This window comes from Nerophis lumbriciformis, linkage group LG33 (assembly GCF_033978685.3).
Source record: "Nerophis lumbriciformis linkage group LG33, RoL_Nlum_v2.1, whole genome shotgun sequence".
Taxonomy (NCBI): domain Eukaryota; kingdom Metazoa; phylum Chordata; class Actinopteri; order Syngnathiformes; family Syngnathidae; genus Nerophis; species Nerophis lumbriciformis.
In genome coordinates this window covers 18,119,848-18,135,956 of record NC_084580.2, presented here as the reverse complement: position 1 = coordinate 18,135,956, position 16,109 = coordinate 18,119,848, and the positions used below count along the sequence as shown (strand labels likewise).

At 38.8% G+C, this 16,109-nt stretch overlaps 1 protein-coding gene across 1 annotated transcript; it reads left to right on the top strand.

The window, feature by feature from the left end:
- The first annotated feature begins 11,769 nt into the window (after positions 1–11,769).
- On the top strand, positions 11,770–15,834 carry LOC133575604 (major histocompatibility complex class I-related gene protein-like). Its single transcript, XM_061928294.1, has 6 exons — positions 11,770–11,994; positions 12,579–12,845; positions 13,020–13,298; positions 15,243–15,551; positions 15,664–15,771; positions 15,815–15,834. Exons 1-6 carry the CDS (start codon positions 11,937–11,939, stop codon positions 15,832–15,834), a joined length of 1,041 nt encoding a protein of 346 aa, XP_061784278.1. The 5' UTR covers positions 11,770–11,936.
- Positions 15,835–16,109: the final 275 nt, after the last annotated feature.

The following is a 16,109-nucleotide window of genomic DNA, read 5'->3' as shown; positions in this document are numbered from 1 at the left end:
GTTCTCCTCACTTTGACTGTGATGAAGCTGTAAGGACTGAGCTTCATCTTCATCATGAAGCTGCTCCTCTTTAATGTGGGAGGGGGCCTGTAGCTCCTTCTGTCCCACACTGGTGTGCCACTCCTCTTCATGACTCTCCGCTGACAAAATGACAATTGCAAAAGTCGTACCAATTTATTAGAATGGAGACATAATCAATCAATCAATCAATCAATCAATTCCTTTTCTGTCATTGTCATAATAACACTTAAGTCATATACGAACAACAAGATTTTGTTTGAGCTTTACTAACTACAGACCAGTTTCATTACTTCCACCATTCTCCAAAATCATGGAAAAACTATTCCATAGCCGATTAGATATATTTATCAACAAAAGTGGGACGCTTGTGGAGAACCAATATGGATTCCCAGCAAATATCTCAACATCTGGTCAACATATGTAATAACAAGTGTATGTAAGATATTGAAATTAATCAAAACAATGTATGTATGTATATATATATATATATATATATATATATATATATATATATATATATATATATATATATATATATATATATATATATATATATATATGTATATATATATATATATATATATATATATATATATATATATAGATAGATAGATAGATAGATAGATAGATAGATAGATACAAACCCCGTTTCCATATGAGTTGGGAAATTGTGTTAGATGTAAATATTAACAGAATACAATCATTTGCAAATCCTTTTCAACCCATATTCAATTGAATGCACTACAGAGACAAGATATTTGATGTTCAAACTCATAAACTTTATTTTTTTTTTGCAAATAATAATTAACTTAGAAATTCATGGCTGCAACACGTGCCAAAGTCGTTGGGAAAGGGCATGTTCACCACTGTGTTACATCACCTTTTCTTTTAACAACACTCAACAAACAATTGGGAACTGAGGAAACTAATTGTTGAAGCTTTGAAAGTGGAATTCTTTCCCATTCTTGTTTTATAGAGCTTCAGTCGTTCAACAGTCCGGGGTTTCCGCTGTCGTATTTTACGCTTCATAATGCGCCACACATTTTCAATGGGAGACAGGTCTGGACTGCAGGCGGCCCAGGAAAGGACCCGCACCCCTTTTTTACAAAGCCACGCTGTTGTAACACGTGCTGAATGAGGCTTGGCGTTGTCTTGCTGAAATAAGCAGGGGCGTCCATGAAAAAGACGGCGCTTAGATGGCAGCATATGTTGTTCCAAAACCTGTATGTACCTTTCAGCATTAATGGTGCCTTCACAGATGTGTAAGTTACCCATGTCTTGGGCACTAATACACCCCCATACCATCACAGATGCTGGCTTTTGAACTTTGCGTCGATAACAGTCTGGATGGTTCGCTTCTCCTTTGGTCCGGATGACACGATGTCGAATATTTCCAAAAACAGTTTGAAATGTGGACTCGTCAGACCACAGAACACTTTTCCACTTTGCATGAGTCCATCTTAGATGATCTCGGGCCCAGAGAAGCCGGCGGCATTTCTGGATGTTGTTGATAAATGGCTTTCGCTTTGCATAGTAAAGATTTAACTTGCACTTACAGATGTATCGACCAACTGTATTTAGTGACAGTGGTTTTCTGAAGTGTTCCTGAGCCCATGTGGTGATATCCTTTAGAGATTGATGTCGGTTTTTGATACAGTGCCGTCTGAGGGATCTAAGGTCACGGTCATTCAGTGTTGGTTTCCGGCCATGCCGCTTACGTGGAGTGATTTCTCCAGATTCTCTGAACCTTTTGATGATATTATGGACTGTAAATTTCTTGCAATTGCACTTTGAGAAACGTTGTTTTTAAACTGTTTGACTATTTGCTCACGCAGTTGTGGACAAAGGGGTGTACCTCGCCCCATCCTTTCTTGTGAAAGACTGAGCATTTTTTGGGAAGCTGTTTTTATACCCAATCATGGCACCCACCTGTTCCCAATTAGCCTGCACATCTGTGGGATGTTGCAAATAAGTGTTTGATGAGCATTCCTCAACTTTATCAGTATTTATTGCCACCTTTCCCAACTTCTTTGTCACGTGTTGCTGGCATCAAATTCTAAAGTTAATGATTATTTGCAAAAAAAAAAGTTTATCAGTTTGAACATCAATTATGTTGTCTTTGTAGCATATTCAACTGAATATGGGTTGAAAATGATTTGAAAATCATTGTATTCCGTTTATATTTACATCTAGCACAATTTCCCAACTCATATGGAAACGGGGTTTGTAGATAGATAGATAGATAGAGAGAGAGAGAGAGAGAGAGAGAGAGAGAGAGAGAGAGAGAGAGAGAGAGAGAGATCGTAATAACTTGAAGTAAATAATGAAGATTGAAAACCAATTACAAAAAACTAAGTGTGTGTGTGTGTGTGTGTGTGTGTGTGTGTGTGTGTGTGTGTGTGTGTGTGTGTGTGTGTGTGTGTGTGTGTGTGTGTGTGTGTGCCCTAGAAGACACTCTCCCTCCTGAGCGATCCACACTTCCTCCTCTTCCTCTTTAATGTGAGGGGGCTGTGGCTCCTCCTCTTCCTCTTTAATGTGAGGGGGCTGTGGCTCCTCCTCTTCCTCTTTAATGTGAGGGGGCTGCTGGACGTCTGTTGGGTAAATAAGTAAATAAGATAAAGAGAGAATAGAAATAGTTTTGGATTGACACTGTTAACATAATGACATTTATTAACACAATTAATGTTTTGTGTGTTGTGTTAAAAGTGTGTAGCAAAACAAACAATAAAAATGCGGGAAATACTTCCTTTTGTCCCAGCCACTAAAATTAATTCAAAAGTGAGTACAAAAACAGACTTGGCAATTTGATGGGGGGCAATTTGAAAAGTTTTTACAAGTACGAGGCAGCATTGATTGAGGCATTCGTAACTTTACACTCACTGATGTAAAGTGTGTAAATATTTTATTCTGTATACGGTCTATGACACCTAAACTTTATCTCTAAACTTAACCATAATCTTTTAATTACATAGTCATTCCCATAACTTCAATATCATGGAAATAAAAAATGTAATTCCAAAATCACTTTTAAATGGTATGTTTTTGTCATCATGCAAAATACTTTTTGTGGTCATTTTGTTGGCTGGGCCAAAAGGAACTTTTACCAAAAACATGTTTTACTATGTGGTGTTTTATGGAGTATCTCCATCAACAATTTATTTTTAGGAATTGGAGACCATCTACGACACGCTGAAGGAAAGTCAGTCACTTTTATGTTCTTTTAATAAATCAAGTGTTGACTACTTTGGCTACTGAAAATAAATGTTTACGTTCACTTATTGATGCATGTAAGTCAGAATCAGGAAGTAAAATAACAACCTAAATTAGATTTGATTACAGTATAAAATGTATTTGGTGACTGTGTGAGTTTGGCGATTTGGCGATCTAGTCTGAGACGTCATTTCCTGTTTGTAGCGTTTCTGCGTAATATGGGCTCTTGTGTAAACAGCATTGTGTGCGTTTCTGACTAAAATGTAAGTATACGTCGAATATAGCACGGTTATTAATGCTAAAATGCCTATAATGTGTTAGATGTAGCCTTAAACGAGTGTTTGTTTGCAACAATGTTTCTGCTTGACGACATAATTCGCCAGCTCAACTTTCGCCCTGTTAATACTTCTTCTTACACAGTAGTGACCCTATTCTACCACTAGATGGCGACACAGACCACGTTTAAAGCACTGTCTAAATCAACAGTGCTTATTCCCCATTCATCTCTAATGGACTGCTTTAATAGTCCATGTACATTTGTTTGTATATTAGTTTTATAACACATTGTAGAGTATATTATATTATACATAATATTATGTATATCCTGTTGTTTTATTGCATATTATATTGCCTAAATGTATCCTAATCATTATTTGTATGTGTTCCCTTTAGACCACACATCACACACACCTATACTACAATTGTTCAACTTCATCATTAAAGAGTGCCTGAAAGCCTCTCTGTGCCCTACTCTCTGACTGGAGTCCTTGTCCTAAGAAGATATCAGACCAGCATTCCGCATCCAGAGTAACCTACTCTATCACAGGGAATATACAAAGTCTTTTGCTTTTATTTTCCTGCAGTATTGTTGTCTTTTAAATGCAAATTTCTGTATATGTTGTGTTCTATCTGTGTGAGATAAACAAATATTTCAACTGAAACCATCTCAGGCTTTCTTGTAGCAGTGAATGTGTACCGTGATGAAACTGTACCCTTTCCTATGCAAACTTCTCATAACTCCTTCAATCAATCAATCACACATTGTTACAAACTGAGAGGAACATCAACCTCAAACTGTCTCGTTTTCATGAAGAATCTAAATCAAAGCATTGCATCATCCCCACAAGACAAACAATCTTCCTATTGAAGAAAAGTGTTAATAATGAAATATAAAGTTAGTAAAGATGTGAGAGTAAGAAGTAAACAAACATTGAATCAATTATAATGAAAAATGAGGTAAAAGGCAACGTGAATGTTAAACTAAGCTCCTGCCTCTCGCCTACACGTCAATTTATCGTGCAGGAGCCAAAAGTCACCAGCAGATGGCAGTACTGTATTGTAATGTCCTACATATAGTACCATTGAAATGTTGCTGGTCACACAAATAAAACACACAATCCTCTGTTTTTGTCAAAATACCTCTAGTAGTTATACAAATGTGCTCCGACAAAATCAATCAATCTGTGTTTATTTATATAGCCCTAAATCACAAGTGTCTCAAAGGGCTGCACAAGCCACAACGACATCCTCGGTACAGAGCCCACATAAGGGCAAGGAAAAACTCACCCCAGTGGGATGTCGATGTGAATGACTATGAGAAACCTTGGAGAGGACCGCATATGTGGGTAAACCCCCCCCCCTCCCCTCACCGAATGCAATGGCTGTCGAGTGGGTCTGACATAATATTGTGAGAGTACAGTCCATAGTGGATCCAACATAATAGTAAGAGTCCAGTCCATAGTGGGGTCAGCAGGAAACCATCCCGAGCGGAGACGGGTCTGCAGCGCAGAGATGTTCCCAACCGATCCACAGGCGAGCGGTCCACCCCGGGTCCCGACTCTGGACAGCCAGCACTTCATCCATGGCCACCGGACCTGTGTGTCTCCCTCTCCACAAGGGATAGGGGGAGCAGAGGAGAAAGGAAAAGAACTGGCAGATCAACTGCTCGAAAAAGGGGGTCTATTTAAAGGCTAGAGTATACAAATGAGTTTTAAGATGGGACTTAAATGCTTCTACTGAGGTAGCATCTCTAACTGTTACCGGGAGGGCATTCCATAGTACTGGAGCCAGAAGAGAAAACGCTCTATAGTCCGCAGACTTTTTTTGGGCTCTGGGAATCACTAACAAGCCAGAGTTCTTTGAACGCAGATTTCTTGCCGGGACATATGGCACAATACAATCGGCAAGATAGGATGGAGCTAGACCGTGTAGTATTTTATACGTAAGTAGTAAAACCTTAAAGTCACACCTTAAGTGCACAGGAAGCCAGTGCAGGTGAGCCAGTATAGGCGTAATATGATCAAACTTTCTTGTTCTTGTCAAAAGTCTAGCAGCTGCATTTTGTACCAACTGTAATCTTTTAATGCTAGACATAGGGAGACCCGAAAATAATACGTTACAGTAATCGAGACGAGACGTAACAAATGCATGATAAATGATCTCAGCGTCGCTAGTGGACAAAATGGAACACATTTTAGCGATATTACGAAGATGAAAGAAGGCCGTTTTAGTAACACTCTTAAAGGAGAGAGTTGGGTGGAAGATAATACCCAGATTCTTTGCCGAGTCGCTTTGTGTAATTGTTTGGTTGTCAAATGTTAAGGTGGTATTATTAAATAAATGTCGGTGTCTAGCAGGACCGATAATCAGCATTTCCGTTTTCTTGGCGTTGAGTTGCAAGAAGTTAGCGGACATCCATTGTTTAATTTCATTAAGACACGCCTCCAGCTGACTACAATCCGGCGTGTTGGTCAGCTTTAGGGGCATGTAGAGTTGGGTGTCATCAGCATAACAGTGAAAGCTAACACCGTATTTGCGTATGATGTCCCCTAGCGGCAGCATGTAGATACTAAAGAGTGCAGGGCCAAGAACCGAACCCTGAGGAACTCCGCACGTTACCTTAACATAGTCCGAGGTCACATTGTTATGGGAGACGCACTGCATCCTGTCAGTAAGATAAGAGTTAAACCACGACAAGGTTAAGTCTGACATACAAATACGTGTTTTGATACGCTCTAATAAAATATTATGATCGACGGTATCGAAAGCAGCGCTAAGATCAAGAAGCAGCAACATAGATGACGCATCAGAATCCATCGTTTGCAATAGATCATTGGTCATTTTTGCGAGGGCTGTCTCCGTAGAGTGATTTGCCCTGAAACCGGATTGAAAAGGTTCACAGAGATTGTTAGACACTAAGTGTTCATTTAGCTGCTGTGCAACAATTTTTTCGAGGATTTTCGAAATAAACGGAAGGTGGGACACCAGTCGGTAGTTTACCATGAGGTCAGGATTGAGGTTAGGTCTTTTGAGCAGAGGATGAATAACCGCTTTCTTGAATGCGAGGGGAACAGTGCCGGAGGAAAGTGATACGTTTATAATATTTAGCACTGATGGACCTAATAATACAAAAAGCTCCTTGATAAGTTTCTCAGGAAGTGGGTCAAGTAAACATGTTGTTTGTTTTATCCCACTTACACGCCGTAATAGTTCCTCTAATGTTATTTCATCAAAAAGAGAGAGACTATTTTGTATTGCAGTATCCGTCGTATATACAGTCGTATCTCTGTTAATAGAACCCAGTTGTAGCTGGTATGCGTTATCTTTAATCTCGTTTCTAATGAGTTCAATTTTCTTATTAAAGAAATTCATAAAGTCATCTGCCGAGTGGGTGGAGCTATTGGGAGGAGTCCCTTGTTGGGTTAGCGATGCTACTGTACTAAACAAAAATGTAGGGTCGTTTTTGTTGAGGCGGATGAGATTTGAGTAATATTTAGCTTTAGCTAAGGTAAGCATGCGTTTATACGATATTAAACTATCACTCCATGCTTGATGGAAAACCTCAAGCTTGGTCGCGCGCCATTTGCGTTCCAACTTTCTACATGATAATTTATGGGCTCTGGTTTCTTCTGTAAACCATGGGGTGCGCCTTTTAGGGGCCCTTTTTTGTTTTAGCGGTGCTATACTATCAATGGTTTCGCGCAGGGCATTGTCAAAGTTGTTAGTTAGGTTATCAATAGAGCCGACATAATTTGGGAATGGTGCCATTACCGAAGGCAGTAGGTCAGCAAGAGTCATCGTTGTGGCAGCATTAATGTTGCGGCTGCTATAGCAGTTATTATCATTATTAGTTTGTTGACAATGAGTCAGAACTTCGAATTTTATAAGGTAATGATCGGACATTACTTTAGTATACGGGAGTATCGTAACTTTGGAGGTGGTGACACCCCTGACCAGCACTAGATCTATCGTATCGGTTAAGCGACTTGGATCAAGCGTCCAGTCAATGTTTGGCTTTACCGTGTCTAATTTCACATTTCACTTTCCTTTTCTTGGATGCTTTGCCACCAGAAGATTCAGCCTCATGCTTTTCCCCTCCTCCCACTTTTAGCACTTTGGCCACAGCGAGTCAATCACATGAATTGTTTCAGCTTTAGTTTTTACTTCCTGATCCAACCCTGGCTTGGAATTGAACCCTGGCTTGGAATCAAACCCATGCGAGGCAGAACTGCCAAATGTGATTAACTATCATTAACAGAAATAAAACTATAACATGGGTGAAGTCAGCACAAAGCGTCAGATGGACAGAACAACTGTGCCAAGAGCCAAGGTCAAAGTTTTCTTCTGCTTGGAGACGGGACATATCTAACATTAACATACACACCTTGATGAGTTACCCACTAGATTTCTAAAGTCTGTGCTGAGCAGTTTGTCACCACAATTCCTTCATCTAGTTAACGTCTCACTTCAGACCGGAACATTTCCAAAGGCCTTAAAGGGGCTGTTTGCAACATTTACACAGATGTCTAGAGGGCGCTAACTTTCCAATTGATTTCACACAGCATATCCCTCCTTTCTTTCGGCTTCTAGGCCGTAATGATGTAACTACATACGTATGTAACTCATGCATTAGCTTTAAGTGTTGTTAGCTAATAATAGTGATTTGGATAGTTAGCGTTAGCTGTCATTGAATGTAAATCTTATCTTAACAATAACGTGATTGCAAATTGTTTGTTGCCTCTCTCGGACTGCTTTTGTACGTGTGCACGCCTTCTCTGCACGTACGTGTTGACCAGACAGGGTGAGTGACCGCCGTAAACACCAATCATTTTATACTGGTAACATTTTTTATTGAATTCAATTCAAATGTTATACACTGATATTAATAGTTGAGTAGCTCTAGACTAGATTCATCTACATTTGATGTCAAAAGAGGAATAAGACAAAGCTGTGGAAGATCACCTTTACTATTTATAATGGTGGCAGAAATGTTAGCTATTTTCATGAAGAACTCTTTTATAGAAGGCATTCAAGTGATGGGAAATGAGATATTGATAAGTCAACTTGCTGATGAAGCCACACTTTTTTTTGAAAATCATCATCAAATCCTTTTGGCCCTACAAGCTATTGATTTGTTTTCTAAAGCTTCTGGACTGGACTTCAACATGGACAAGTGTGAAATCCTCACCTTACACCATTGTCCAAGCACAACATTGCACAATATCAAAATGAAAGATGAGGGCAAATATTTAGTCATTGTTTAATGTAACAAATAAGATCAGAGCAGATAAGGTCAACTTGGAAAAGCGTATATTGATCGCTGTAAATCAATCCTAAACAGGTGGCTTCAGCGGGACTTATCCATCTTTGGAAGAATCTTGCTGACTAAAATGGATAGCATGTCCAGACTTATCTACCCGGCTTGTTCCCTGCCTACTACAACCAAGATTGTTACAACTATTGAGGATGTCAACCTAAAATTCATGTGGAAAAGCAAATGTCATTATATAAGAAAAGTAGCAATGATTAAATGTGTTGAAGAGGGTTTTAATATGATTGACTTGAATCTAATGATTGAAGTCTTAAAAGTAAAATGGTTAAATATTATCTTGTGAATTCACATTCAATATGGTGTATAATTCCAAATGCCGTATTCCAGAGATTGGGAGGTATACGTTTTCTGTTGTGACTTTCATGTAAATTCATTACCACTCAAACTGTTTAATTTCCACCCACAGAGAAACTATTGTTTGAACACTATTTTTATCCCCTCAATACACCTATATGGAATTAGTGTTACATTCTAGTTCATAGAAAATCCATAAACCTGTAAATAGAAGAATGTAACTCTACAGGAATGTGGGCTATGTCATGTGTGTGTCTGTGTATATATAAATATATATCATTTTATTATTTGTACATTATATCAATATCTATATATTACATTAATAATAATAAGTCCACCATTGTTTATTCATTTTAATAAGTGGTATGACCGTGTGAGAACTTCTGTAACTAAGACAAATCTACATGTGTGACACGTTAGCCTGGTGAGAATGTTTCTTACCACCCAGCCACCAATGTATGTGACACGGTTGTTAGGTAAGGGACAGTTCTGAGGTGGTGTCCAGTTGGCATAGTCATGCTGGACAAGAACTCTTGGCACCACCTCAAAGGCATCTGGAATGCTGTCCTCCGAGTCCTTCGTCATAGGGAGGATCTTAGTGTTGTCTTGTGCTGTGGCATTTCCAGTTTTGCTGGGTTCAATGCCACAGTGTACAGCCAGCTTGGCCTAGATTGAGTGGAATTGCTGTGTGTTGGCATTGTTGTTGCAATAATAAGAGAAGTTAAGTTAAAGTTAAAGTACCAACAATAGTCACACACACACTAGGTGTGGGGAAATGTGTCCTCTGCATTTGACCCATCCCCTTGTTCACCCCCTGGGAGGTGAGGGGAGCAGTGAGCAGCAGCGGTGCCGCGCCCGGGAAACATTTTTGGTGGTTTAACCCCCAATTCCAACCCTTGATGCTGAGTGCCAAGCAGGGAGGTAATGGGTCCCATTAATTTAGTCTTTGGTATGACTCAGCCAGGGTTTGAACTCTCTACCTTCCAGTCTCAGGGCAGACACTCTAACCACAAGGCCACTGAGCAAGTCTAATGACCCGTTTACTGCACACCAAATCTGATTATTTTTCTGCCCTCAAGTGACAAAGATTTGATTTTTTTTGACAGTCCAAACGCGCCAAAGTCCTTCACATCTGATCTTTTGGCATCAGATTGAGGCCACATCAGGAGGTAGTCCTGGATCCCATTGGATTCTGATCTTTTTAAGTGTGACTTCGGTCTAAACGCAATGCGACCTGAATGTGAATTTCTCATCAGCTTTGGACGAGCTACGTCATTCGTGTGCTCCGTAAAAGACTCAGTCACCAGCAGAAGTGGATATTTCAACCACAACATCCGGTTTTGGTGTGCAAAGTCTATTTAAGACCACCACATTTTTGGTGCATCACTTGTCAGTAGTGCACAAATAATAAGCTATATGTGATATATTATTTACTTGGATTCCAAAGAAATAACAACTGTTGAAGGAACATAATTCACTTTGTGGTGAGTGGAAAAATAAAGCTCCTGGAGATCCACGCTGATGTTTGTGTCTCCTCTACTTAAAAGCCATTAAAAGATCACAACCCTCCCAAATATATTACAATATATACATCCATTCATACATTATATTACTTTACTTTACTTTCACCTAAAAACACACATTTTAAAGGTGTTGCCACTTGTATTTTATTTTGTGGTAGTAGCGACTTCCTCCCGGTCAACTTCACAGACAAAATATGAACTTCACAGCATAAAAACAACGGCAGACATGAATTGTAGATTAGACTAATATTTGTAGCAGGAAATCAACTGCAAACAAACTTATCCTTAACTTAAACTTAATGTTTAATTAGTGGAGCCCTCAGATGTATGTCAAAACCCTTATTTTTATGGCAAACACACAAACTATGCAACATTTCCCTCCAAAATATTTCAATGTGGAATATTTGATGTGAAGTAATTGGAACCTTAAATAGGTCAATAATTCATAACAATAAAAAAATAAAAATAATAAGTGTTGAAAATAAGCCAAATTTCTATTATTATTTTTTTACTTTTAACGCTTAAGTCTGTAGATCTGTTGATTATAAGATTTTATAATTTTTTTCATTTTTTGTTTGTTTGTTTGTTTGATGCCCTTTTTGTGAAAGAAAACTACGTTTCGCACAAAATATGCAATATTTCCCCCCCCAAAATATTTCAAAGTGGAATTGTTCCAGTGAAGTAATTGGACCCTTCAATAGGTCAATAACAGTCCACATGGCAGCTTTGTGTTATTAGTGTCAACATTGCCACTTTTTCTTGTTACATTTCACCTGTTTACTCTTTTATTACACTTTTTCATGTTTTACATTTTTATTGTAGTATTTTCAGAATGTGCCGGGGGGGCCGTTAACAAATTAGCTGGGGGCCACACATGGCCCTCGGGCCGCCCTTTGGACATGCCTGGCTTAGACGCTACAATATGACTTATGTAAAAGGTTCATCTTGTTGTTGTGTATTGTTCCTATAAAGTGTGTGTGTGTATTATAGTAAAGCTGCTTCAAAAAACATGACGTCACCCTCGCTAGAATCACTTTTATTCTTGTAATGATGATATGACTTTTATTTTGTTAATATTCATGTGTTAGCTGCGTTGCTGTCAAATATTTGTCTCCTCCTCCAGAAAGTTCTTTCAAGTCACGTGATTTTATACAATCTCGTTTCCGCCTTGGCGTCCATTTCATGTTTACTCGTCAAGCAAGTTGTCGTCGCCTTGCTTTTCTCTGAGGATTAAAACTAGAAACTTTTTTTATTGACTTCGGCACTTGTGACATTTAATGATGAACTTGCTTTTCTTCTTTCTCCTAGTTGTACAAACACACAGCGTGACGCCTGGTAAGTCCACTTTCTTTACAACTTTATACACCTCATTCCTACATGCTCATTTCATAAAAGAAAGGAAAGAGAAAAAGAAAAAAGTTCTCAAACTGATAACATGAAAGGTTAACTCTTAAGTCTAAAAAGTGACTTTACATGTTTCTTAAATGATTTTTTTTACTGGGAATAGTCCTAATATTTAAATGAAGAGTATTCTAATATTGTTGTTGTATTCCATTGTAAACATTCCATAAGGCGCTGCTATATTTCCATGCTTTGGCAGTGACATCACTAGTTTGAACTTCCCCTCACCTAGAAAAACTACTTTTACTTCTCTGCTAGCAATAATGTCATATATTTATTTGACACTTACGGTTGTAGAAGGAAATAAGTCCAGTTATTCATGTGTGTGGTCTTAAAGTGAGGTATAAATATGAAGTCAAAGACAAACGCTGTTATTGTCTCTTAGAACAGGAAGTGATTGTTTACTGTGAGAAGCAGCAGTGTTTGAAGTTGAAATGAAGACAGCATCATTTCAAATAGGAATTGTTCAACATGAAACTAAAGAATCAAATGTTGTTTTTATGCCTTTTGTCTTTCAGTGATTCATTCACTCAAGTATTTCACCACTGCATCCTCTCAAGTTCCAAACTTCCCAGAGTATGTGGAGGTTGGTTATGTTGATGAAGTTGAGATTAGTTACTATGACAGCAACATCAGGAAAGCAGAATCCAAACAGGACTGGATGAACAAAATCACAGCAGAGGATCCAAACTACTGGCAGATAGAAACAGAGAAGAATGTTGTTTTTGAACATATCTACAAAAACAACATTGAAATAGCCATGAAGCGTTTCAACCAAACTGGAGGTTTGTTTATGTTGAACTTTCTACTATTCTAATATATTTGATATGTTTATACTGTATTAAAAACACACATTACTGCACTGATATACCTTGTCTCTGTCCATCCCATAATAACCTACAACAAAGACATGTTGTGTGTTAGTTTCACTCTGCTTTACAACACTTTGTGTCTCTCAGGTGTTCACACTTACCAGGTGATGTCAGGATGTGAATGGAATGATGAGACTGATGAGGTTAAAGGTTGGGAGCAGTACAGTTATGATGGAGAAGATTTCATATCGTTGGACATGAAGACATGGACATTTACTGCAGCAAAACAACAAGCTTTCCCCTCCAAACTCAAGTGGGACCAAGACATATTTCTACTAGACGACTATAAGTATTATTTCACTGAGGAATGTCCTTCTTACTTGAAGAAGTATGTGGAGTATGGGAAGAAGTTCCTAATGAGAACAGGTAGAAGCACACCTTGTACTTTCACCTTTTAACATGTTAGCACTCCCCCTATAGGAACATTACTGACATTACACTCTTTTCTCTTCACCTCCTTTTCTCTCCATCTTTATCTCCATTCTCTCCTTTTCTCTCCATCTTTACCTTCATTATCTCCTTTTCTCTCCATCTTTACCTTCATTCTCACCTTATCTTTCCATCTTTACCTTCATTTACTCCATCGTTACTTCATTCTCGCCTTTTCTCTTTCTTTACCTCCATTTTGTCCGTTTATCTCCATCTTTACCTTCATTCTCTCCTTTTCTCTCCATCTTGACCTCCATTCTCTCCTTTTCTCTTCATCTTTACCTCAATTTTCTCCTTTTTTCTGCATCTTTTCCTTATTTTCTCTCATCTTTCCCTTCATTTTTTCCTTTTCTCTCCATCTTTACCTCAATTCTCTCCTTTTATCACAATCTTTATCTTTTATTCTCACATTTTCTTTCCATCTTTACCTTCATTTACTCCATCGTTACTTCATTCTCGCCTTTTCTCTTTCTTTACCTACATTTTCTCCTTTTTCTCCATCTTTACCTCCATTTTGTCCGTTTATCGCCATCTTTACCTTCATTGTCTCCATTTCTCTCCAACTTGACCTTTTATTCTCTCCTTTTCTCTCCATCTTTACCTTCATTCTCTCCATCTTTACCTCAAATGTTCTTCTTTTTTCTGCATCTTTGCCTTCTTTTCGCTAATCTTTCCCTTCATTTTCTCCTTTTCTCTCCATCTTCACCTCCATTCTCTCCTTTAATCACCATCTTTACATTTTAATCTCACATTTTCTCTCCATCTTTACCTCTATTCTCTCCATTTCTCTTTATCTTCATTCTCTCCTTCTCTCTCCATCTTTACCTCCTTTCTCTCCATCTTTACCTCCATTCTCTCTTTTTCTCTCCATCTTTATCTTCATTCTCTCCTTTTCGCTCCATCTTTTCCTCAATTTTCTCCTTTTTTCTGCATCTTTTCCTTCTTTTCTCTCATCTTTCCCTTCATGTTTTCCTTTTCTCTCCATCGTCATCTCCATTCTCTCCTTTTATCACAATCTTTATCTTTTGTTCTCACCTTTTCTTTCCATCTTTACCTTCATTTACTCCATCGTTACTTCATTCTCGCCTTTTCTCTTTCTTTACCTACATTTTCTCCTTTTTTCTCCATCTTTGCCTCCATTTTGTCCGTTTATCTTCATCTTTACCTCCATTGTGTCCGTTTCTCTCCATCTTTACCTTCATTGTCTCCTTTTTTCTCCATCTTTACCTTCATTCTCTCCTTTTCTCTCCATCTTTACCTCAAATGTTCTCTTTTTTTTGCATCTTTGCCTTCTTTTCTCTAATCTTTCCCTTCATTTTCTCTTCTCTCCATCTTTACCTCCATTCTCTCCTTTTATCTCCATCTTTACCTTTTAATCTCACATTTTCTCTCCACCTTTACCTCCATTCTCTCCATTTCTCTTTATGTGCATTCTCTCCTTCTCTCTCCATCTTTACCTCCTTTCTCTCCATCTTTACCTCCATTCTCTCTTTTTCTCTCCATCTTTACCTTCATTCTCTCCTTTTCCCTCCATCTTTACCTCAATTTTCTCCTTTTTTCTGCATCTTTGCCTTCTTTTCTCTCATTTTTCCCTTCATTTTCTCCTTTTCTCTCAATCTTTACCTCCATTCTCTCCTTTTATCACCATATTTACCTTTTATTCTCACCTTTTCTCTCCATCTTTACCTTCATTCTCTCCTTTTCTCTCTCTCTTTACCTACATTTTACCTCCTTTTTTTCTATCTTTACCTTCATTTTGTCCATTTATCTCTATCTTTACCTTAATTGTCTCCTTTTTTCTCCAACTTTACCTTTATTCTCTCTCTTTCACTCCATCTTCTCTCCACGTCATCCTCCATTCACACGTCACTTCCTGTGCAGAGCTTCCAGAGGTGTTCCTCCTCCAGAAGACGCCATCCTCTCCGGTCACCTGCATGGCGACAGGTTTCTACCCCGACCTAGCCGACTTGTTTTGGAGGAAAGACGGCGAGCAGATCTTCGAGGACGTGGAGCACGGAGAGCTGCTCCCCAACCACGACGGAACCTTCCAGATGTCTGTGGACCTGAAAGTGGAGGTGACGGCCGAGGTGGAGGGCAAGTACGAATGTGTGTTCCAGCTGTCTGGCGTCAAGGAGGACCTGGTCACCAAGCTGGAGAGAAGAAGCATCCTGAGCAACGCAAGCCATGAAGGTGAGAAAGACACATCTAGGACATGTTGAATAGTGTCAATGTAACCACCTGATGTTCCTTCATGTGACTTATGAAGCAGCTGTCAAACAAATAAACCATACCATACCAACAGGCAACGTGAGCGTCACTGCCACGCTGGCGGTCCTCGCTGTGGTGGTCCTCCTGGCGGCCGGCATCTTCATCATCATCTTCATCATCAAGCGTCGCCGAAGCAGACAAGGTGAGGGACACAAATGTTTCCTCTTTCAGGAAGACGCGAAAAGGTCTCTGCCTTCATTCATGAGATGTGAATTTCACCTGCTTTCTCTTTCATTTCAGCCGAATACGATCCAGCTGGTAAGTAAAACATCTTCTCTTTCTTGGAAACCATAACAATAAACAAAGCAGTGGTGAAGCATCACTCACACACTTTAAGTTTACCCCCACAAAGATTTAAGTTATTCATATCATTTATTACATATTCATCTTTGTTATACACCTTTATGTCAGGTATATTCCATATAATATTGACTTTCTGTTTCTGTTACCATCAAAATTCTGGATTGTTGGTATCTTTGT

Excerpts from the sequence above, each read along its gene's own strand:
- LOC133575604 (XM_061928294.1), top strand. The coding sequence starts at position 11,937 with ATGATGAACTTGCTTTTCTTCTTTCTCCTAGTTGTACAAACACACAGC. Across the intron at positions 13,299-15,242 it reads GAAGTTCCTAATGAGAACAG|AGCTTCCAGAGGTGTTCCTC; the intron begins GTAGAAGCACAC and ends CTTCCTGTGCAG. Across the intron at positions 15,772-15,814 it reads GCGTCGCCGAAGCAGACAAG|GTCTCTGCCTTCATTCATGA; the intron begins GTGAGGGACACA and ends AGACGCGAAAAG.